The following is a 24,850-nucleotide window of genomic DNA, read 5'->3' as shown; positions in this document are numbered from 1 at the left end:
AATGTAAACACACGGACACCAGCTGCCAAGCAGTGGGGAGAGGGATCAAACACAGACATACACACACACATAAATATATATATATATATATATATATATATATATATATATGCACAATGGGCTTCTTTCAGTTTCTGTCAACCAAATCCACTCACAAGGCCTTGGTCAGCCTGGGGCTATAGTAGAAGACACTTCCCCAAGGTACTAAGCAGTGGGACTGAACCCAGGACCATGGGCTTGGGAAGCAAGCTTCTTGCCACACAACCATACCTGAGCCTAATTTTTAACTAAACTTTTTTTTGTCCATGTTGAATATGAATTTGTTTTATTCTTGCCTTCCGTTTTCACAGTAAATACAGTAATCCTTTGCCATATCACAGTTCACCTATTGCGGTTCACCTATCACAGTTTATTATTTAAGCTAACGTCAATTCCTCCGTGGTGTTGTTTTGCATTCATAATAAAATAAATATATACAAATTATAAAAATAAGTTTTAAAATATACATTACATTACTGTTTCTAATTCATGGATTTTCCCCTATCACAGGGGTATTTTGGGACATAATACCCACGGTAGTCAAGGGATTATTGTACTGAGATGTTCTTCCTTGTATTTCATAACAAGATAATTTGACCCATGTTGAATGGTAGTGTTTTAGGGACATTTTTTGGGGGTGTGTAATTAGTATTTGGGTGTCTCACTGATGTCATTTATAAGGTATTTCCATGATTTTCCATGTCTCCTTTTCGGATCACAGTCCATGTAGGCTGTTCACTGTTAAGATTTTTTGCCTGTATGAAATGTTCGGTCATTTTGTAGGGGTACATTTTGTTGGATGTAGAGGCTGTGATGAGTCTAAGTATTTTTTTCTATATTAACTCCATCAACATTATCATTATTGTAAGTAATCACCACTAATATTTATTTCTTTATTGCCCACAGGGAGCTAAACATAGAGCGGACAAGCAAGGACAGACAAACTGATTACATCAACCCCAGTGCATAACTGGCACTTACTTGATTGACCCTGAAAGAACGAAAGGCAAAGTCGACCTCGGCCGAATTTGAACTCAGAACGTAATGGCAGACAAAATACCGCTAAGCATTTCACCTGGTGTGCTAATGATTCTGCCAGCTCACCGCCCTATAATCACCACTGATATTGTTTGATCAACATCATCATCACCACCATCATCATCATCATCATCATTGCTGCTGTTACCGCTGCTGCTGCCACCACCACCACCACCATCAATATCATCATCACCATCATCATAAATACCATCACCATCATCGTAAATACCTATTTCTTTACTACCCACAAGGGGCTAAACACAGAGAGGACAAACAAGGACAGACAAACGGATTAAGTCGATTATATCGGCCCCAGTGCATTACTGGTACTTATTTAATCGACCCTGAAAGGATGAAAGGCAAAGTCGACCTCGGCGGAATTTGAACTCAGAACGTAACGGCAGACGAAATACGGCTACGCATTTCGCCCGGGCGTGCTAATGATTCTGCCAGCTCACCGATCATCACCATCATCATTAATAAAGGATATTAAGGTGTCAGAAAGCCAATCAAGTAAAAAGCAATTGAATTCTTCCGTAACAAGAAAACGTGTGTGCGTGTGTGTGTGCGTGTGTGTGTGCGTGTGTGTGTGCGTGTGTGTGTGCGTATGCACGTTTGTATGAATGTGGGATAATGGTGTGTATGTTTATGTGCAAATATGATTGCATATATTTGCTTGTATGTTTGTCTGTGTCACAGTATGTGTGTGTAGTTACAATTAATATTCCTGTATGTGTATATATATATATATACACACACACATACATAAAGAGATAGAGAGAAAATATATATATATATATTATATATATATATATATATATACATATATATATATATATATGTATATATATATATATATGCACATGAATATATACGCATACACATATCTACATATATATTTGTATATATACATACAAACATACATATATATATATATATATACACACATACATATCTACATATATATTTGTATATATACATACATGTATGCATACATATACACACAAACACACACATACACAAACTAAATAGATACAAAATTATAAATAAAGCCCTCAAACTATCAACCAATCAGGAGAAAGAGACAGACAGACAGACAGAGAGATGTTAGTAACCATCAGCAATAGAAGATCATCATACTTGGTTAACCAATGAGACAACAGGAAATTCTCCAAGAACAGATGAAAGGAAAAAGAAAATAAGGTGTTGATTTACGCAGCCAAAAGACTATCAGCCAATCAGGAGAGAGGAAACTGTTCTGCTGTATTTGAGTGGATGATCAGTTGATGGAAAATGATTGAAGAAAATGTGATGGCCAATCAATCAGATGATAACGAGTGATTGTTCAATGTTTAATCAGCCAATGACATCAGAGGAAGTTGTTCGTTAAGACAAACGATTCGTAATTAATTAAGTGATTAAAAGAGAAAGAAATGATAAAGAGATGCTGCTTGCAGTAAGGTTTGTAGGTTGGATAGTGTTAACATATTTAATATAATCGGAAATATTAGAAAGTTAACTGGAAGTTGAGACTTGTGTTTCTGGGTGTGCTCCGTGGATGGCTTCACGCTCACCAAAGAGGGTAGAATTGTATTACAATACCAGATATTCTCAAAGCTGTAATTGTTTGCAAATACTAACAAGAAAACCACTTGTGTGTGATTATTCAGTTTTATTTCAAGATTTCCAGCCAATAGAGAAAGAACTGGTTTCTAACCTAGATCCAAGGCACCTTCAATGGAATTTCAACAACACCAACAAGATATTTTTGTTTGTATGTATGTATGTATGTATGTATGTATCTATCTATCTATCTATCTACAGGAGCAGATTTCTATGTTTTGCTTCATGTATGTATTCTCATGCATATAGTTACATATCTAGACATGCTCATATATACTTAAATTATTAACCTCTGGAAAGTTTTACAGACTTTTACAGTTCCAATGATGGACTGAATCAGTAGTCTTCAAATCAGTTTTCTCCTTTCTGGTTTTGGGAAGCCTAATTTCTCAAGATTCATACTTAGGCAGTGTGCTACATATCCCAGTGCCCCAATAATTACAGGTATAAACCTGGACTTGTAATCTGGATAGAGTAACTTCAGATTTCTCAATAGTTCAGTATAGGTATTTGTTTTTTCACTGATCTTCAGCTTTATGTTAACATCCACTGGGCAGCTGATTTCCACAACTGTACACAGTTTCTCTTCCCTATCCTAAATCATTGTTTGTTTGTATGTATGTATATATGTGTGGAAGCACATGGCTTAGTGGTTAGGGTGTTGAACTCATGATCGTAAGGTTGTGGTTTCGATTCCTGGACCAGGCAACACATTGTGTTCTTGAGCAAAGCACTTCATTTCACATTGCGCCAGTCCACTCAGCTGTAGTCGAAGTAGAATATTTACTACTTAAATTAACTAGATTGATGGATGAAAGTTTGCATGGCTCTGTGGTAAAAAGCTTGCTTCCCAAGCATATGGTTCTAGGTTCAGTTCCACTGCGTGGCACCTTGAGCAAGTGTCTTCTGCTATAGCCTTGGGCCAACCAAAGCCTTGTGAGTGGATTTGGTAGATGTAAACTGAAAGAAGCCTGTCATACATATATATATATATATATATATATATATACTTGTGTGTGTGTGTGTCTGTGTTTGTCTGCCCACTGTCACTTGACAAATGACGTCGGTGTGTTTATGTCCCCATAAATTAGCAGTTCGGCAAAAGGGACTGATAGAGTAAGGTACCAGGCTTACAAAGAATAAGTCCAGGGGTTCTATTTCTTCAACTAAAAGGCAGTGCTCCAGCATTACCAGTCAAAATGACTGAAACAAATGAAAGAATAAAAGAATAACAGAATGTACACAGCATCTTCGAGATACATTTATATCTTTGAAAAATCTTTTTTTTTTTCTTGGCCATGTATATAATTATCTGTGGAGGTGCAATAGCCCAGTGGTGAGGGCAGCAAACTCGCAGTCATAGGATTGCGGTTTCAATCCCCAGACTGAGCGTTGTGAGTGTTTATTAAGCAAAAACACCTAAAGCTCCACAAGGGGGTGGTGGCCAATTCTGCTGTACTCCTTCACCACAACTTTCTCTCACTCTTTCTTCCTGTTTCTGCTGTACCCATATTTCAAAGGGCCAGCCTTGTCACACTCTGTGTCATACTGAATCTCCCTAAGAACTACGTTAAGAGTACACGTGTCCATGGAGTGTTCAGCCACTTGCATGTCATTAATTTCACGAGCAGGCTGTTCCGTTTATTGGATCAACTGGAACTCTCATTGTCATAACAACAGAGTGACACTATCTGTGTCTTAGTTATGTTTTTATTTCTTTATATATTAATTGCGTTAATATTAATTTACTCATGATTAAGAAATAGCAAAGCTTGTCAACCAATGAAATTGCTGAAAGTTATTTGGAAAGTTTGTTAGCCAATCAAATTATGAGAAATGTTTGAAACCAGGAAACAAAGTTCTGACCCACAAATCCAATAAGCAGAGGAAGGGAATATTTCAACCAATCAGGCAATAGAAAGCAATTAGGGTACCAATCACCTTGGAGTAAATAGCAGTGGCATAGGGTCAACTTGTGTGTATGTATGCATGTGTGTATTAATGTGTGTGTGTATTAATGTATGTATGTGTATATGTGTGCGTGTATTAATACAGACACATGTATGTATGTGTTAATATGTGTGTGTATGTGTGTGTTAATGTGTTTGTGTATGTGTGTGAATTAATATGCATGTGTGTTTGTGTGTGTATGTGTGTGTTAATAAGTGCGTGTTTGTGTCTATAATAATAGTGTTACCATTTAGTCTACAGGTCAGCTGCGATCAAACAGACCACAAATCAAAAGCCACTGACCACCCCATCGATTTAGGGGTTTGTATGTCTCAAACTATATCATCCAATGTTTATTGAAGGTGGTCAGATTTGATTTGACAGAGGTTTAGCTGCTCTTTCTAATAGGACAAGTAGCCATGTGTCAGGCAAGTATCTGTGTATGTATGTGTGTATAAGTCATCATGTGTATGTGTTTATAACCTTGTATCTGTATTCATTTGAAGTGTGTGTTTATGTATGTAAAATAGGTGTGTGGCAGTGTATAAACACACACTGTGTCAGAGAGGAAGATCTCTAAATCATTTCATAGAACGAAATCAATCAACCGGGAAGAAAAGGAACAGCGATGAAGCAAAAAGCAAAATAAAATGTTTCAAAATTTGCATAGAGGTTAATGGCAGAATGGAACCCTAAACATTTTACTTACTGTTGCATGTGTTTGCTCTTTTGTGCAAGGTTCCTAACAACAACAAGAAAAGTGATTAAAGCATGAGATAAAACATTATTAGTCTTTTTATGCTCCAACCTCCTCAGAGCGATGCTTCTCCTTCTAGGTGTGGAAATACACACACACAAACACACAGATAACCAGATTAACCCCCCTTTTGTTACTGTATTCCTGTTGAGGTGCTCTGTGTTTCTTTCAATTACTTTAAATATACCAAAGAATTTAGTAAAATAACTCAGTTATCATTAAGCTAGTGTTAGGAACATAAATTGTGACTAAGGTTTGGTGGAAGATTTTCATTCAGAACTTATGAAAACAAGACATCTGTACTCAGAGCCAGAGCCAGTTTCAACCGGGTTGGTAACAAAAGGGTTAAGAATTGCTTCTCTATTATATATTTTAACCCTTTTGTTGCCGTATTTCTGTTGAGGTGCTCTGTGTTTCTTTCAATTAATTTTAAATATAACAAAGAATTTAGTAAAATAACTTAGCTATCATTCAGCTAATGTTAGGAGCATAAATTGTGACTAATGAATGGTGGAAGATTTTAATTCAAAACGTATGAAAACAAGACATTTGTATTCAGAACCAGAGCAAGTTTCAGCTGGGTTGGTAACAAAAGGGTTAAGGTGGATTTGACAAGGTCAGATAAACCCCTGTCTCCACAACCTATTACATATGACTATAGAAAATACTCAAACATGGACAAACAAACAGGAATTTAACAAATGTAGATACAGTAATAACTCACATTATGAGAATCTGCTTTATGAGACCCTGGGTTTGCGAGTCTTATTTTTCAAGCACAAAATCCAAAAACAAAGCGTACCATAACAAATGCTTCTGCGTGTTACCGATAAATTTATAGAGAACAAAAAAAAAAGCTTCTTCTTATTTCTTTATTGCCCACAAGGGCTACACACACAGAGGGGACGAACCCAGTGCGTAACTGGTACTTATTTAATTGACCTCGAAAGGATGAAAGGCAAAGTTGACCGCAGCGGAATTTGAACTCAGAACGTCTATCATACCACCTTAAAAGCTTCTTCTTAGAAAATAAATCAAATTAGTCTTTAAAGAGAAATCTGCACGTCTGTCTACGAGTGTTTGGGAATCAGCGATTGTGTCTACAAGAGATGGTGTGCACAAGTCCAGAGCAAGCAAAAGTGATTCAGAAAACGATTATAATAGTAATAATATTTTTTTATTGTAATTGATCTTGACATTCTTTTTACTTAACAGTAGAATGTAAAGAATATTTGTTCTTTACATTCTACTGTTGTTTTATTGCAATTTATTTATGAGTATTATAAATTTTATGGGTAAAGTATTTTCTGGTCTCCAGGAACAATTTAACTCATATATCAAGGCATTACTGTTATATATCAATAATCAAGAAACCTCTGGTAAGATATATAAACACACACACACACATACACAAATATACACACACATACATACACAAATATACATGCGCACACACGCATTAATGTATATATTTTTTATTATAAATGATCTTGACATTCTTTTTACTTTACAGCAGAATGTAAAGAATATTTGGAAAGACTGCTGCCCGTCCCAACCCCACGACATTTTCTCCCTAATCTGTTATTAAAAAAAATTTTTTTTTTTTGCAAAAACCCCTGTTTTTGGATACGGAGGTTCCGGAAAATTGCCCAAAATTGGCACTGTTAACCCACCCCTCTTCCCCCACCAAATTCTTTAATTTTGACTTTCTCCCCAACACTAACCCGAACCCTAACCCGAACCCTAACTGTAACTACAGAAACGTTTTCAAATTTTTGTCCGAATCATAATGTCTGTATTTTTCCGCATATTTACAAAAAAAAAATTTAATGAAAATTTTTGAAAATTTTTTTCAGAATCATAATCTTTGTATTTTCCTGCATATTTTGAAATAGAAATTTCTGAATACAATAAAAAATGAAGGAAATGGGGGTGGAGTAGTCATTTAAAAATGTCAATTTTTTGGCAGATTCGTATTCCCCCTAGCCAAAAGTGGGGTGGTGTAAAAAATGTGAAAAAGGGGTGGGGAGGAAGTCTTGCTGAAGATTTTCTCTTTACATTCTACTGTTGTTTTATTACAATTTATTTATGAGTATTATACATTTTATGGGTAAAGTATTTTTCTGGTAAGGAATTACAATGTATTACATTGCTACTATGGGAAATTATTGCTCTGCTTTACAAGTCTTTGTTTTACGAGCAGTCTCCAGGAACAATTTAACTCACATATCAAGGTATTACTGTTATATATCAATAATCAAGAAATCTCTGGTCAGATATATAAACACACACACACATACACAAATACACATGCGCACATACGCATTAATATATATACTTTTTAACTAGATGTCTGAACAATTTCTGTCTTTATTTTTTTTTAGAAACATTTCCATTCCAATGATTCTCCAATATAATGACAATATCAAAAGCAGATGTGATGATTTCTTCCTGAAGAGAAATCCCCAAAGTCCAGAACCATTTCCTCAGGGTAGACAATATTGTTCTGTATCATTATAGAAAACTTTAATCATAAGTGGATAGGAAAAATATTCAATAATAAACTTTTTTAATGATAAAACTTCCATACAGTTTTTAATAATAATTCTGCTGGCTTTGAAAGTTTGTGAAAAGCATGTATGTACATACTTATACACCTATGTATGCATATATGAGTATAGCATCAAACTTGATTACACAGAAACAAAATGAAAAACAAGGTTTTGTGTGAGTGTGTATGGAGGGAGAGAGAGAGAGGAAGAGAGGGAAAATTAATCTAAGAGAATAATGTTTGCGTGTATGCAATAATATATATATATATATATATATATAACCAGTAGGGTATATAATATATGTATGGCACCTTGGGCAGGTGTCTTCTACTGTAGCCTTGGTCTGCATCTGCGTCCCCATAACTTAGCAGTTCAGCAAAAGTGACCAATAGGATAAGTACTAGGCTTACAAAGAACAAGTCCAGGAGTTGATTTGTTCGACTAATAGGCAGCGCTCCAGCATGGCTTCAGTTAAAATGACTGAAACAAGTCAAAGAATGTATGTGTGTGTGTATGCATGCATGTGTGTGTATGCATGCATGCATGTATATATGTGTGTATGTATGTATGTATGTAGAGAGTGTTTGATGTTATGTACAGATATGGTGTATTAAGAAAAAGGAGGCAGTCAGAATTTTGGGTAATTCTTTATTAGCGCTTTCATTCGTTTAACCGAAAGCATAATATATATATAGATATGTATATATACACATGTCACATAAAAATGGGTGTTAAATGATGATGATACATATTTCAATTTATAATGGCCAGAGTCACCAAACCCTAATCTACTAAAATAAAACATGGAAAAACATAAAGAAAAAGTCGTTTGGAAAATGAAAACGAAAGTGAAAGTGTTTATATGGTCCAAGGGAAAAAACTCTGACAAATCTCTAAGGCAAAATAATATTTGTTAAGACAAATTTAATGTGAAAATACCTGGTGGGAGTTAGTTATCTCCCTTGACTGTTCAACTGGTCGATTTTGCTAGACTCTTCTTAAGATTTGATAAAAAGATGTAACTTAGGTTATGTATACTTGATCAGAACTGACCTGGGACTAACCAACAACAAGAATACCAAATTCTTATCCTCTTTATCGGTTCTGGAAGGATGGAAAAGTATGGCTTTAGCTGGATTCGGACTCAGCATTTAATCAGATGCAACTAAATTGTGACAAACTCACTTACAAAATCAGTTTAAAAGATAAAACACCAGAAGAAAGATGAGTTGATTATATCGACCCCTATAATTGACAGGTTTTATCCACTGTGATGGAATGAAAAAGGAAAGCTGACAGACGTTGATAAGATTTGAACTCAGAAACAGATAGATTGGGGTTGCTGTAGTAAGTTCATTTGACCCCAGCATCTGACAGCTACTTTATTCTATCAATCGCAGAAAGTTGAAAAGCAGAATTGGTCTTTTATGATTCCATTTACATTTAAGCCAGTTTAAAGAAAGTTTTTAATTCAATTTCAGGATTTGAATGTTACATTATTTTATCAGCCTTGGAAAAGGATGACAGGCAAACAATCTGAGCACGACTCAAATTCAGAATTTAAAGGGGATATTAATATAAAATCACCAGACTTTTCTCAGTGCCTTGCCATCTGATGTTTATGTGCTCCTGGAAACCTCAGGGAAGGTCACTTCCTCGTATTCCTCACCGAGGTGACATTTTGCTGAACAAAACATTGTTTGTCCTTTATAACTCAGAAATGAAAGGACAGTGGCCAAAACAATTTTGCTGGGCCTTTGAAACTGCTGGAAAGGAGGAACAAATCAGGACTTGTAAGTAACTACAATAAAAAGCAAACATCAGGTTATCAGCTTAACCTCAGATTGGTGCCCCTGTCTGGGCTAAATACTTAGAACAGAGTAGATAGTTCTGCTCAAGGTAGCCTAGGACCCAGTGACTGTGTTAAATGAAATGACTGACAAAGTTTCCTCCACCCAAAGCCAGATTGAGCTAATATTCAGCTGATTGAGTTTTGATTCAATTTCGTTCACAATCGGTGGACCATCCCATAGCTTTAGCAAGAGATGCTTGCACCAACCCTTTTACTGAAGGTGGTGAGCTGACAGAACCGTTAGCATAGAAGACATTTCTTCTAACTTCATATTCTAAATAAATGCTACATTTGAAGTTTGATTTCGTGACATATGGATGGTCATGGTTGGAACACCTTGGTCGCGACTGACCAGGAGGTTAATCAACAGAAACAACAATAGTAAGTATCACCTGTCCTGGTCGTCGTAGTCAAAGAAACTTTGAAATCCAGGTAAAAAGAATGGTGTTATTATCAAGGGAGGTAACTGCTTATGTCATTCTTTTAAACTAAAACTTATTTCAGATTTCCAGGTGCGAAAAAAAAAAAAAAAAAAGAAACAACTCATTTGAAACTATCAATGGAGACCACGGAATAAGTTTAATTTCCAAAATCTCTACTGGTATCGTAGATTCATTGTTGAATAGAATTTAAACTGCAGAAAAACAAGACATGTTTTTTATTAAATTATTTGGACACGATCGGTGACGCTCTTAGAATGACAAATAAGGAAAACGACGAATACTGCCTGTCCGTGTTCTGAGTTCGAATCTCGATGAGGTGGATTTGGCCATTCCCTTTTATGGGGTCCCGTTATTTTCTTTAACTTTGTCAGAATCAGCTGAGTCAGTCGTGACAAGGGGAGAGCACTAACGCCATCCTTTTTCTCTGGCGATGGAAACTAAGCTGCAGGGAGCGCTGCTGCACTAGTTCTTTTCGTTGAGAATAAAACTGATATACACACACACATACATGCACGCATGCGTGCGTGCACATATATAGACACGCGTGTGCAGGGAAACGTAGAAACTATCCTACTTTGGATTGAAAAGGGATGGGAAGAGAGGTGCGGAGGTGGGGATGGGCGGGAATGTGGAGGGAGAGGGGGGAGAGGACGAGAAAAAGAAAACGGTGGAGAAGAAGGAGGAGAAGACGATGACAACGAAGAAGAAGAAGAAGAAGAAGAAGGGGAGATGAGAAGAACTGGAGTGGGGTTGCACTTGAACTCACAAAAGCCTTTCCCACAATATTCTCTAAAGAGTGCCAATATTCTGGCCGTGTGCACTTGGACCCATACCTCTTTCCTTTCTCTGGTTTCAGTCATTGGACTACAGCCATTCTGGGGCAATTCATTTCAGTTTATTTCATTTGTTGAAACGCTGGGTGACATTAAGGGACACAACATTGCTTCAACACCAATTTTATATTCATGTGTGTGTGTGTGTGTGTGTGTGTGTGTGTGTGCATGTTTGCAAGCATGCACCTATGTATGTGTGTCTGTACATACATGCATACATATGCATATACATATATACATATATATTCTTTCATTAATTCCGTGTCTGTTTTCTTGATTTTTCCAGAGTGTGGCTGCTGGGTTATTTTGAGGAAGCATTTTATGGCTGGATGCTCTTTCTATCATCAACCCTTACCTGTTTCCAACAAAAGGATCTTCTCCATTGCAGAAGCCTTTAAAACTGACAAAGTGCCTCTGTGTGTGTGTGTGTGTATGTGTGTGTGTGCACAGCAGACTTCCACTCATGTCTGCCTGCAAAACTTCACTCACAAAACTATGTTTTTGGAAAATATTTGATGTACAGAACAGTGTGATTGAACTTAAAGCAGAGTGATTTGAAGCAAATGTCTTAGCGGCAACAGAGAAATCAGGGTAAATGGCAAGGAGAGAGCAAAGGTGAGTGTGTGTATACAGAGAGAGAGAGTAGGGTATATTGGCATGTAAAGTGAAAGTGTAGGGCAACATATAACCTACTTTAGTGACCAAAATTCAAGAAAGTAGGCATAGAGGACAAAGAAAATTTATAAGGAGGTAGAAACAGAACTGAAACAAAACTGACACAAACACAGTACTCTCTTCATCAGCTATCACACAGAGGTAATGACAATTTCAGCACCTTAAGACAGGACTGCTACACAGGTTAAATGTGAACCATTTTGGCCATGGCTGGGGCTGGTATTAAGTGTCCTAGTCAGCACTGGATTAACCATTAAGCAAAATAAGCCCGTGCTTAGGGCATCAAGGGAAGGAGGGGGCACCATAGACATGGCAAATCACTTTAAATTTGCTAACATAATATTTGGTAAGCCTTTATCTCTAAGTATAGATGCAGATGTGTTACCTAAGATTAATTTTGAGGGTCTGAACAAAGCATTTACAATTCAAAAAAGTGGGAGGAAAATTTTCAAATATAAATAAAATGAAAGTATACAAAAAAAAAAAAAAAACATTTTCTCTCTTACGGTTTTGTATTGTCTTGAAAAATAAAAATTTATTTTATGGTTTGTTATTGTTTATATTTTGAATTACATAATCTTTTATGGGACACCAAAATCTTTTAAGTGCTTAGGGCCTCAATGGATATTAATCCAGCCCTAGCCCTGGCTGCATATGCCTACATTTTTAAAAATATACTCTTACTCTTTTACTTGTTTCAGTCATTTGACTGTGGCCATGCTGGAGCACCGCCTTTAGTCGAGCAAATCGACTCCAGGACTTATTCTTTGTAATCCTAGTACTTATTCTATTGGTGTCTTTTGCCGAACTGATAAGTTACGGGGACGTAAACACACTAGCATCGGTTATCAAGCGATGTTGGGGGGAGACACACAAACACATACACACACACACATACATACATATATATATATATATATATATATATATATATATATGTATGCTTCTTTCAGTTTCTATCTACCAAATCCACTCACAAGGCTTTGGTTGGCCTGAGGCTATAGTAGAAGGCACTTGCCCAAGGTGCCATGCAGTAGGAATGAACCCGGAACCAAGTGGTTGATAAGCAAGCTACTTACCACACAGCCACTCCTACGCCTATATATTGAGTTTTTTTCCAATTTGGTAAATTTAAAAAAAATTTTATTAGGTTTCTTAAATACCTGTCATCACCTGCATTACGCGTGTGTGTATGCATGTTAAAATTTCCGATACTCATGAAGTAAATTACTTCTCTAAGAATCACCTTAATCACTAGACAAACGATTCCACACATGCTAACATACACACATATATGTATGCATACATACTCCCCACATTGCAATGACATGTACGACACTAAGCAATAGGAAAATACTTTCCTGCCTTATGCAGCCTCCTCCAAGTGTAAACTTTGTATTTCGATTCTCTATCTCAAGAACTTTTTATAGATGTTTTACATTCTTTTCATGTAATGGTGAATAGATAATAACAAAAAGTTTTTCCAATCTCTTGTTTTGATACATAATTACTCTGCAAATACTATTTTCCCGTCTTTTTCAACCCTTCTGCACGTCTCACACAATTATAAGATCTACATACGGATTTGGAATACTGGAATAAGCAGACATGCCTCAAGAGGACGCATCTTGGATTACAGATCTATCTGTCTATCTATACATACATACATACATACATATATATATACATACACATATATGTATGTATGTATGTACATATATACATACATATATGTACATATATAAACACACACACATGTATATACACATACACTTATATATATATACATACATACATACTTATACATATACATACATACATATATATATATATAACTACATATATATTCATACATACTTACATACGTGCATATACATACATATACATACATATATATACATACATACATACATACATACATATACATACATATATACATCATACATACATACAAGCTATGGTATTATGACTCAATCTCCTGCCCTCTCTCTCTCTCTCTCTGTGTCCCTCATCATATATGTAGGTATATATATATGTATATATATAACTATATATATATTCCTACATATATGTACCTACATATATGATGAGGGACAGAGAGGAGGGGGGCAAGAGATTGAGTCATAATACCATAGCTTGTGCATTTGATATTAAAATTCAAAGCCATATAATCACTGCAGGGTATATACGGTGGGTATATCGTGTACATATAATACGCTAACTTTCAACCGTTATTCAAGTTGTCTCTCTCAAAGAAATGCAAGATTTATGTTGAAAATCTGATTGGTTCTTTGCAACAGAGACAAAAGTGGATGACTGATATAGCTTAAGCATGCATTGTATGTTTGGCTTTCATACAGAAGACATCACCGGTGCATGCATGCGTGTGTGTGTGTGTGTGTGGAAAGAGAGAGAGATTGCGGATTGCGTATGTGTGTGGATGTGTATATGGTGAATTCTTTACATTCTTTTAGAAACTTCACCATTTTCTACAATGACCAAGTAGTTGTGGTTTTCTGTTCTTTAATCAAACATGAAAACCATTCTATGAAATGGAATCAGAACAGAAATTCATAAATCAATACAAGATCTCAGAGTTGAGGCATGCCTTAACTATGAGATCTTTCTCAACATATCTATAATCACGTATACATGCGTGCATGTATGTGTGTGAGTGTGTGTAAAGTGTATGTATGTATTTGAGTGTCTGTAAATGTGTAGATATATGTGTGTGCGTGTGTACATATATATGTATGTATGTATATATATATATGTGTGTGTATGTATGTATATACATACATACACATACGCATATATATGTATATATATATATATATATATATGTATAATGGATAATAAAATGAATGGTTCGTACCTGGTAGCTTACTGGTAAAGCACGGTGACTTTCACAGTGATTGTTAGGTAAATAACAAATGAAAGACAGAAGATGTAATATACAAGGATTTATTGTTAATAATAAATTCTTGCATATTCCATCTTCTGTCTTTCATTTGCCATATATATACATATATATATACACACATATTTGTGCTTATATAACTATAGATACATACACACATGTGTAATGTGTGTAATAGGTGAGGTGTGTATACAGGTGAAACAAACATGACAGATGCTTTGCTCCAAGCAAGATCCTCCAGAGCTGCTTAAAAGATATTGCAAGCTCTTCTCTTAATGATGATTAAATATCACATTGCTTAAAACCCTTCCCCATCTTCTGCAGCTGCCCCAGGGCAACATGCATTTCAGCCCCTGACCTATATGCTTCACAGGAATGGGGCAATGAGGAGCGAGTGAATTAATCTTTGCTTCTGGGAGGGTTCCATCTGCAATTCCTTGTTAATTACAATCATTCTGAGATGGTCTCGGTTGCAATGCCTGTCTTCAGCTGTTTCTGTTCCAGACCAATATCTCACAGGAAACGGTTCTCTGATCTTGCTGGGAAGCTGCAACTGCTGACTTCATTGTGGAATGAAGCTGCAAACATGCACACACACACACACACACACACACACAAACACCTACATATATGCATACACATATATAGATATTTATTCACACACACAAGCATGTGCACACGCATCTGTGTGTTTGTGTATGTGTATACATATGTATATACATGCGTGTATATATAAATATGCATGTCTAAATATGTGTGTATGGGTGTGTGGATATATCATCATCATCCTCTTCAGCAACATACATGTACAAGCATAGCTGTGGCTGTGAGGTAACAGGTTTGCTTCCCATCCACATGGTCCTGTGTTCAGTCCCACTGCAAGGCACCTTGAGCAAATGTCTTCTACTATGGTCTCAGGACAAGTAAAGCCTTGTGGGTGGATTTGGTACATGGAAACCGAAAGAAACTCGTCATTTATATATATATATAATATATATATATATACACACACACACAGATGTGTGTGTCTGTTTGTGTGTATGTATGTTTGTGAGTGCATCTCTTTGTGTTTGTTTTTGTCCCCTTGTTACAACCAGTGTTGGTGCGTTTACATCACTTATCCCCATAACCTAGCAGTTTGGGAAATGAGACTGACAGAAAAAGTAGCAGGCTGAAAAAAAGAAACAGGTTCTGGAGTAAATTCGTTTAACTAAAATTCTTCAAAGCAGTGCCCCAGTTTGGACACAGTCTGATGTATGAAACAAATAAAAGATAAAAGATCCACCCCCTCTCAACTCTGCTCTCCACCATCCATCTTTGGCTGTCTGGATCCAATCACTGGCACCTAACAACCTTCATTTCAGTTCAAATGATCTCTTAGATGCTTGGAGTCAAAGGATCACCATGCTATCAGCTGTCTGGTTCCTCAATTGTCTTATGCTCTTTAGATGTACCCCCATCCACTTATGTTCCTGCCACTTGACCAAGGGGATTATATCAATGAACTCTGGGTTGTCTCAGATCCATTGGGCCTCGTTTTGTGCAGCAATGTGAGTTCTATCTTGTGTTGGATTCTGGATCGTCTTTGCAACAGTGTATCACTGAATCACAAAATTTCTTACTTGTAACGGGTGACTGAACGAATAAATTCCTTGTGTGCTTTGAGCCGTAACGGTGCATGTCTGTACCTCAATGACATCCAGATTAGGGAATGTGATCCAGCGCACTTTCGTTCTCCATCACACTGTCAGTTCTTAGTGAAGATCCTTTATCACCCTCAGTCCAAGGTAAATGTAGACATGAACTTCCTCAGTCACTCTTCCATTGATGTAGATGTTGTTGTCGAGTTATTCGCAATAAAATTTCAAATGACTTCAGTTTTGCCAAGATACATCTTTCGCTTTTACTTTTTCATGTTTCAATCATTAGACTGTGGCCATGCTGGGGCACCACCTTCAAGGATTTTTAGTCACACCCCAATACTTATTTTTTATTTTAAAGTCTAATGCTAATTCTATTGGTCTCTTCTGCTGAACCGCTAAGTTACAGTTACATAAACCCACCAACAATTCACAAGTGGTGGTATGAGGGAGTTGCTGAAAAGCTCCTGGCTTTCAGACCATTGCAAAAGGCCTGGTTGGGGGCCCAACCTTCTAAGTTCTTTTACAGGGTTTAGAAAAACTGAGACTGCTGCAATAAGTGTGTGAATCTGAGAGGGGAATATGTTGGATAAAATCATAATTAACTGATTCTTCCTGTATTTTCTTTTGCCGAAAGCCAGGAACCATTCAGCCCCCACCTCACCCCCCTCATACATATATTGCATTTATACAAGAGTTACATTATGACTGATGTTCTGCAACATCATTTGCAGTTCTGAGATTGAGTCAATGACCAACACCATCGAAAGTCAGGTGGCAGGGGTGTACGCATATTTATCTCTGTGTCTTCATTTTCCCCACTCGGTCTTTTACATGACAACATCACATAAGTATTTTATAGATAACCTAGCAGAGGTGTTGTCACCTTGCCATGTATCTCCTGCCACCTTGATACTTTCGCTGTCCATTTAGAAGCAGATCATGGACATTGCTTCATTGTAAGATGTGTTTAATGATGTCAAGGTGAGCCTCGTCAACTCCACTAGTTCTCAAGTGCTTTCCAGACAGGCCTTACAAAAGGTTTTGAGCATCCCATAAATGCAAAGCACAATGGAATGGAATACTTGTGTGTCATCTCTTGTGACTGGTTTGTTACACAGACGAAGATGGTCATAGTAAAGCCAGCATAAAAGTTCTTGAGGTTCGTGGAAGTCAAGAAACTGCACCACTGCCAGCAACGTAATGTGCTACAAGTTGCGTGTGTGAAAGTGTGCATGCATATACATGTATGTATATATATGTATATATATTAATATATATATATATATAGTTGTGTATGCAGATGTTCATATAGATAAATATATATATATATATTTATACACGCACTCATATACACACATACACACACTGAATCCTGCACATCTATATATACATATACATACAATATATATATATATATATATATACCACACAAACATACATATATATATATATATAATACACACACAACACAAACATACATATATATTATCTATACACACACAACATACATAATATATTATATATATAAAACACCACACAACATACATATATATATATATATATATACCACACAAACATACATATATATATATATATATATACTACACAACAAACATACATAATATATATATATATATATCTATACACACACAAACATACATATATAATATATATAATATATATACACACAAACATACATATATATATTATATATTATATATCATTACACACAAACATACATATATATATATATTATATATATATATATATATACACACACAAACATACATATATATATTATAATATATATATACATACACACACAAACTACATATAGATATATATATATACACACACAACATACATATATATTATTATATATATATACACACACAAACATACATATATAATATATATATATATATACACACACAAACATACATATATATATATTATATATATATATTATATCACACAAAATACATATATATATATATTATATATATAATATATATAACACACACAACAAAATATATATATATATATTTATACACGCACTCATATACACACATACACACACTGAATCCTGCACATGTATATATACATATACATACATATATATATATATATATATACCCATACACACAAACATACATATATATATATATATAATACACACACAAACATACATATATATATATAGATATACACACACAAACATACATATATATATATATATATACACACACAACATACATATATATATATATATATATACACACACAAACATACATATATATTATATATATATATTATACACACACAAACATACATATATATATATATATAGTATATATACACACACAAACATACATTATATATATATATATATATATATATATATTATATATATATATAGAGAGAGAGAGAGAGAGAGAGAGAGAATAAATATATATAGATGCACCAACAGACATATATATATTTATATACTTGCGTGTGTATATCTATATATCCGTGTATGCATATAAGTGTATATATTTACAGTTCCAAATGTACAGTGATCTGTGAATACACTGAAGCGTGTGGTATGGTGTGCACCACAATTCCAGCTAATTGGCAGTAAGTTGTTCAGTTGAGCATGACAAATTACAATCCGTGAATGCCATAAAAGAGAGTAATATGTAGCAGAACTGGTCCAGACATTCCCAATAATGTCAACAACTAGAAGAATTGTTTGGAAAGATAGCAATGGTCTCCAAGATTAATGGAGATATTGATAACATTCGGCTTTCTCTCTTAATATTTCACTATCTTTCCAATTCTTCCCCACATCCAGCTACTCCTATATTCCTTGTTTTCTCTTTAATAGCTTTATATGTATATGTGCATATATATGCATACACACACACACACACATATATACAGACATATATATATATGCGTGTATGTGTATATAGATATTCCTTTATTCTTTTACTTGTTTCAGTCATTAGACTGGGGTAAAGCACACATACACAAACATGTGTGTATGTATGCATCTATCCATGCACACACAACACACACACACAGATAGGTAGATAGATAAATAGATAGACAGGCTGACAAACACATAGATAAAGAGAGATAGGGACATGGATGGATAGAGACACACGAACATATACATATAGATGCACACCAGATATACATATATATATATACATGTGCGTGTGTGGTTGTGTAATTATATACACACAGGTGCTAAAAGAGAGGGGAAATCAGGGGTCGTTCAAAAGATAATGAAAAATTGTCTGAAATGACGATGGAGAAAGAAGGAAAGGAAGAAAGAAAGGAAGAAAAAGAAAGGAAGGAAGGAAAGAGAGAGAAAGAGAGAAAGAAAGAAAGAAAGAGAGAATGAAGGGAAGAGAGAAAGGGAAGAGAGAAAGAGGGAAAGAAAGAAAGAAAGAATGATGGCACACACATGTGTGTATGTATGTATTCCTAAAGCTACTAAATACCACCTGTGTCATATATTTTTGGAAAATACTGTAGTTTATAATTCAATTGAATGATGAGGATGGACATGAAACCCATGGCAACACCTGGTGTTATGAGTCCCAGGACTTGAAGAGAGAGAACATGTTTTATGTGGAGCGCTGCTTTTCTCATTTCTGCATTCAAGTATATAATGTATGTGTATGTGTGTGTGCATGTAGGTGTGCGTATGAGTGTGTGTGTGTGTGTGTGTGTGTGTAAGTTGTCTAAGAATCCATAAGTCAGGGAACAGATGCACTCGTATATCTATCAACAGACTGAGTATATTATCCCAAGTGTATAACATTATATATCCATCACGGCTGGTCTTAACAATCGGTTTCATTCTAGGTTCTCACCAATCGATTGTTACTTCGCATTCCATTGTACCCCGGGTACGAACCGATTGATAAGATCAGCTGTGAGGGATATACGAGAATAAGATACACTTCAGATAGTATATGTATGTATGTATGTACGTACTTAGGTACGTAAGTATAACAACAGATGGATAATGGGTCAATCACTACAGCTGTTGACTATGAATCTTAATTGATGAACAGAGATATAATGTCAGGTGAAAAAGAAACCTTTTTCATCAGGTGAATATACATGAATTACACATTTAAAACATTTCAAAGGTCACCAGTTTCTGTTACTTCATCATTCCCTGACTAGCAGTACAGAACAAAAAATAGATTCCAGCATGGCTGTGTGGTATGAAGTTCATTTCCCAAGCACACTATTCAGGGTTCAGTCCCACTGTATGGCACCTTGGGCAACTGGCTTCTACTATAGCCTCAGGTCAAACAACGACTTGTGAGTGGATTTGGTAGATGGAAACTGAAAGAAGCCTGTCGTATATGTGTATGTGTGTTTGTCACCCAACCGTCGCTTGATAACCGATATTGGTGTGTTTACATCCCTATAACAGAGTGGTTAAGCAAAAGAGACCAATAGAATAAATGCTAGGCTTACAAGGAATAAGTCCTGGGGTTGATTTGTCATCTTGACAGTGGCCATGCTGGAGCACCACCTTTAGTCCAACAAATCGACTCCAGGACTTATTCTTTGTAAGCTTGGGACTTATTCTATCAGTCTTTTTTGCCAAATCGCTAAGTGACAGGACATAAACACACCAACATTGGTTGTCAAGTGATGGTAGAGGGGGAGACAAACACAAAAACACACATACATATATATATATATATATATATATATATTAATATATATATATATATATATATATACATATACAACAAGCTTCTTTCACTTCCCATCTATCAAATCCGCTCACAAGGCTTTTGTCGGCCCAAGACTTTAATAGAAGACATATGCCCAAGGTTCCACGCAGTGGGACAGAACCCAGAACCATGCAAGCTTCTTACTGCACAGCCACACCTGCACCTATTTCTTACCACACAACCACGCCTATATATATTATATACATATATATATATATAATGTATATATTTTTATATATACTATATATATATGTATATAAATATATATATGTATATGTATATATATATATATATGTGCGGGTATGTACATATATGGGCGTGTGTGTGTGCGTGCATAAGGGTATGTCCATATATGAACGTGGTTTACTCTTTGTATACTTCCTTATGCCTTTTTTTCTGTATTGTTACCCTTAACCCTATCTTGTGCTTGTGCGTATGTAGATGTATGTATGAACTTTTACGGTGTACATGTGTGTGTATGAGTTTGTATATATATGCATATACATTTGGTGAAAAATGTGAGTGAAGATGTGTATGTTTTCATAGTGATGTATACGTACGCACGTGGGTGCACGAGCGCACATGTGTACGTATGAACAGGCATGCTTACGTGTTTACTATGAACTTTTAACCTTATCTTAATTAGTGGTCATTCGAATTAGCGCTTTTGTATAAGTAGCGGAGTATAACACAGTAATTTCCCTTTGTATAACGGTCTTTTTTCATACCGTTTTTTCAGATGGCCAAATAGCCGAAGAGATGGTGTTGTGGATTTCCACCTCGACATCCGAAACTCAGAGTTTTATCTTGGCTACCGAATAATTGTAACATATTAATTTACAGATAATTTCCTCTATTTACATAATATTGAGGTCTCTTTCTTTCTTTGTTTTATCTTAACCGTTTTTACCAATATATATATATATACTATATATATATATGTATATATATATGTATATATTATATATATATATATATCATCATCATCATCATCATCATTTAACGTCCGTTTTCCGCGCTAGCACGGGTTGGACGGTTTCGACCGGGGTCTGGGGAGCTCGGGACTGCCCCAGGCTCCAGTCTAGTCTGGCAGTGTTTCTACAGCTGGATGCCCTTCCTAACGCAACCACTCCGCGAGTGTAGTGGGTGTTTTTTACGTGCCACCTGCACAGGTGCCAGAGGGGTCTGGCATCGGCCACGTTCGGATGGTGCTTTTTATGTGGGGGGGGGAGAAATATAGGGGAGCACCAGTGGGGAGGGGGTTGGTTCAGAGAAATGATGACAGGTTCTAGGCAAGTAGAACGTAGGATATCAAGAGAGGGGTAATGCATGGTCAAATAGCGTATTGAAGGGGGGGTTCGAAGAGTAGACACCTATAATGGTGGTGGGAGAAGCGACATCCGGTATAGATGGAGCAAAAATATAGAGATATCCGGTATTGGTGGTGGGGGTGGGGGTGGGCAAGGGCGGGTGCACCGGGAATATGACGGGCTGGCTTAAAAATGCTCTAGCAAGGAAGAGGGGGGATGGCAGACAACGTAAAAGAGGGAGAGAGAGAAGGGAAATAGTGGAACCCCGCGAAAATGGGCCGCCATTGAAAAAACCCCTGTATGGAGAAATAATATGCAATACAAGCGAAGCTGAAATAGTAATAATAATAATATAATAATAATAATAATATATAATAATAATAATAATAAGCAAATTTTCGACCGAGGATCAAAGGACAATACTAATACTACTAATAATAGTAATAATAATAAATAATAACAGCTCAACCACAACATTAATTAGAAAGACTCTCTTATCTTGGGACATTCGTTCTTCTTCGGCCTGACACGGGAATATGACGGGCTGGCTTAAAAATGCTCTTAGCAAAGGAAGAGGGGGGATGGCAGACAACGTAAAAGAGGGAGAGAGAGAAGGGAAATAGTGGAACCCCGCGAAAATGGGCCGCCATTGAAAAAACCCCTGTATGGAGAAATAATATGCAATACAAGGCGAAGCTGAAAATAGTAATAATAATAATAATAATAATAATAATAATAATAATAATAATAATAAGCAAATTTTCGACCGAGGATCAAAGGGACAATACTAATACTACTAATAATAGTAATAATAATAAATAATAAACAGCTCAACCACAACATTAGATTAGAAAGACTCTCTTATCTTGGGAACATTTCGTTCTTCGGCCTGACACGGGAATATGACGGGCTGGCTTAAAAATGCTCTTAGCAAAGGAAGAGGGGGGATGGCAGACAACGTAAAAGAGGGAGAGAGAGAAGGAAATAGTGGAACCCCGCGAAAATGGGCCGCCATTGAAAAAACCCCTGTATGGAGAAATAATATGCATACAAGGCGAAGCTGAAAATAGTAAATAATAATAATAATAATAATATAATAATATAATAATAATAATAATAAGCAAATTTTCGACCGAGGATCAAAGGGACAATACTAATACTACTAATAATAGTAATAATAATAAATAATAAACAGCTCAACCACAACATTAGATTAGAAAGACTCTCTTATCTTGGGAACATTCGTTCTTCGGCCTGACACGGGAATATGACGGGCTGGCTTAAATGCTCTTAGCAAAGGAAGAGGGGGGATGGCAGACAACGTAAAAGAGGGAGAGAGAGAAGGGAAATAGTGGAACCCCGCGAAAATGGGCCGCCATTGAAAAAACCCCTGTATGGAGAAATAATATGCAATACAAGGCGAAGCTGAAAATAGTAATATAATAATAATAATAATAATAATAATAATAATATAAGCAATTTTCGACCGAGGATCAAAGGACAATACTAATACTACTAATAATAGTAATAATAATAAATAATAACAGCTCAACCACAACATTAGATTAGAAAGACTCTCTTATCTTGGGAACATTTCGTTCTTCGGCCTGACACGGGAATATGACGGGCTGGCTTAAAAATGCTCTTAGCAAAGAAGAGGGGGGATGGCAGACAACGTAAAAGAGGGAGAGAGAGAAGGGAAATAGTGGAACCCCGCGAAAATGGGCCGCCATTGAAAAACCCCTGTATGGAGAAATAATATGCAATACAAGGCGAAGCTGAAAATAGTAATAATAATAATAATAATAATATAATAATAATAATAATAATAATAATAATAATAAGCAAATTTTCGACCGAGGATCAAAGGGACATACTAATACTACTAATAATAGTAATAATAATAAATAATAAACATCTCAACCACAACATTAGATTAGAAAGACTCTCTTATCTTGGGAACATTTCGTTCTTCGGCCTGACACGGGAATATGACGGGCTGGCTTAAAAATGCTCTTAGCAAAGGAAGAGGGGGGATGGCAGACAACGTAAAAGAGGGAGAGAGAGAAGGAAATAGTGGAACCCCGCGAAAATGGGCCGCCATTGAAAAAACCCCTGTATGGAGAAATAATATGCATACAAGGCGAAGCTGAAAATAGTATAATAATAATAATAATAATAATAATAAATAATAATAATATAATAAGCAATTTTCGACCGAGGATCAAAGGGACAATACTAATACTACTAATAATAGTAATAATAATAAATAATAACAGCTCAACCACAACATTAGATTAGAAAGACTCTCTTATCTTGGGAACATTTCGTTCTTCGGCCTGACACGGGAATATGACGGGCTGGCTTAAAAATGCTCTTACAAGGAAGAGGGGGATGGCAGACAACGTAAAAGAGGGAGAGAGAGAAGGGAAATAGTGGAACCCCGCGAAAATGGGCCGCC

The 24,850-nt window shown here is 35.9% G+C and overlaps 1 protein-coding gene across 1 annotated transcript in view; it reads right to left on the bottom strand.

Annotated features, from left to right (window-relative positions):
• LOC115225697 overlaps positions 1–24,850 on the bottom strand; it is a 426,722-nt gene that overhangs the window by 161,673 nt on the left and 240,199 nt on the right. The window contains exon 4 of the mRNA XM_036514764.1: positions 5,360–5,392. Within this exon, the coding sequence (XP_036370657.1) occupies positions 5,360–5,392 (33 nt within the window). The remainder of the gene's footprint in view (positions 1–5,359; positions 5,393–24,850) is intronic.

This window comes from Octopus sinensis, linkage group LG28 (genome assembly GCF_006345805.1).
Source record: "Octopus sinensis linkage group LG28, ASM634580v1, whole genome shotgun sequence".
Lineage (NCBI taxonomy): Eukaryota > Metazoa > Mollusca > Cephalopoda > Octopoda > Octopodidae > Octopus > Octopus sinensis.
The sequence above is the reverse complement of the archived record's forward strand: the minus strand, read 5'-3'. Positions and strand labels throughout refer to the sequence as shown.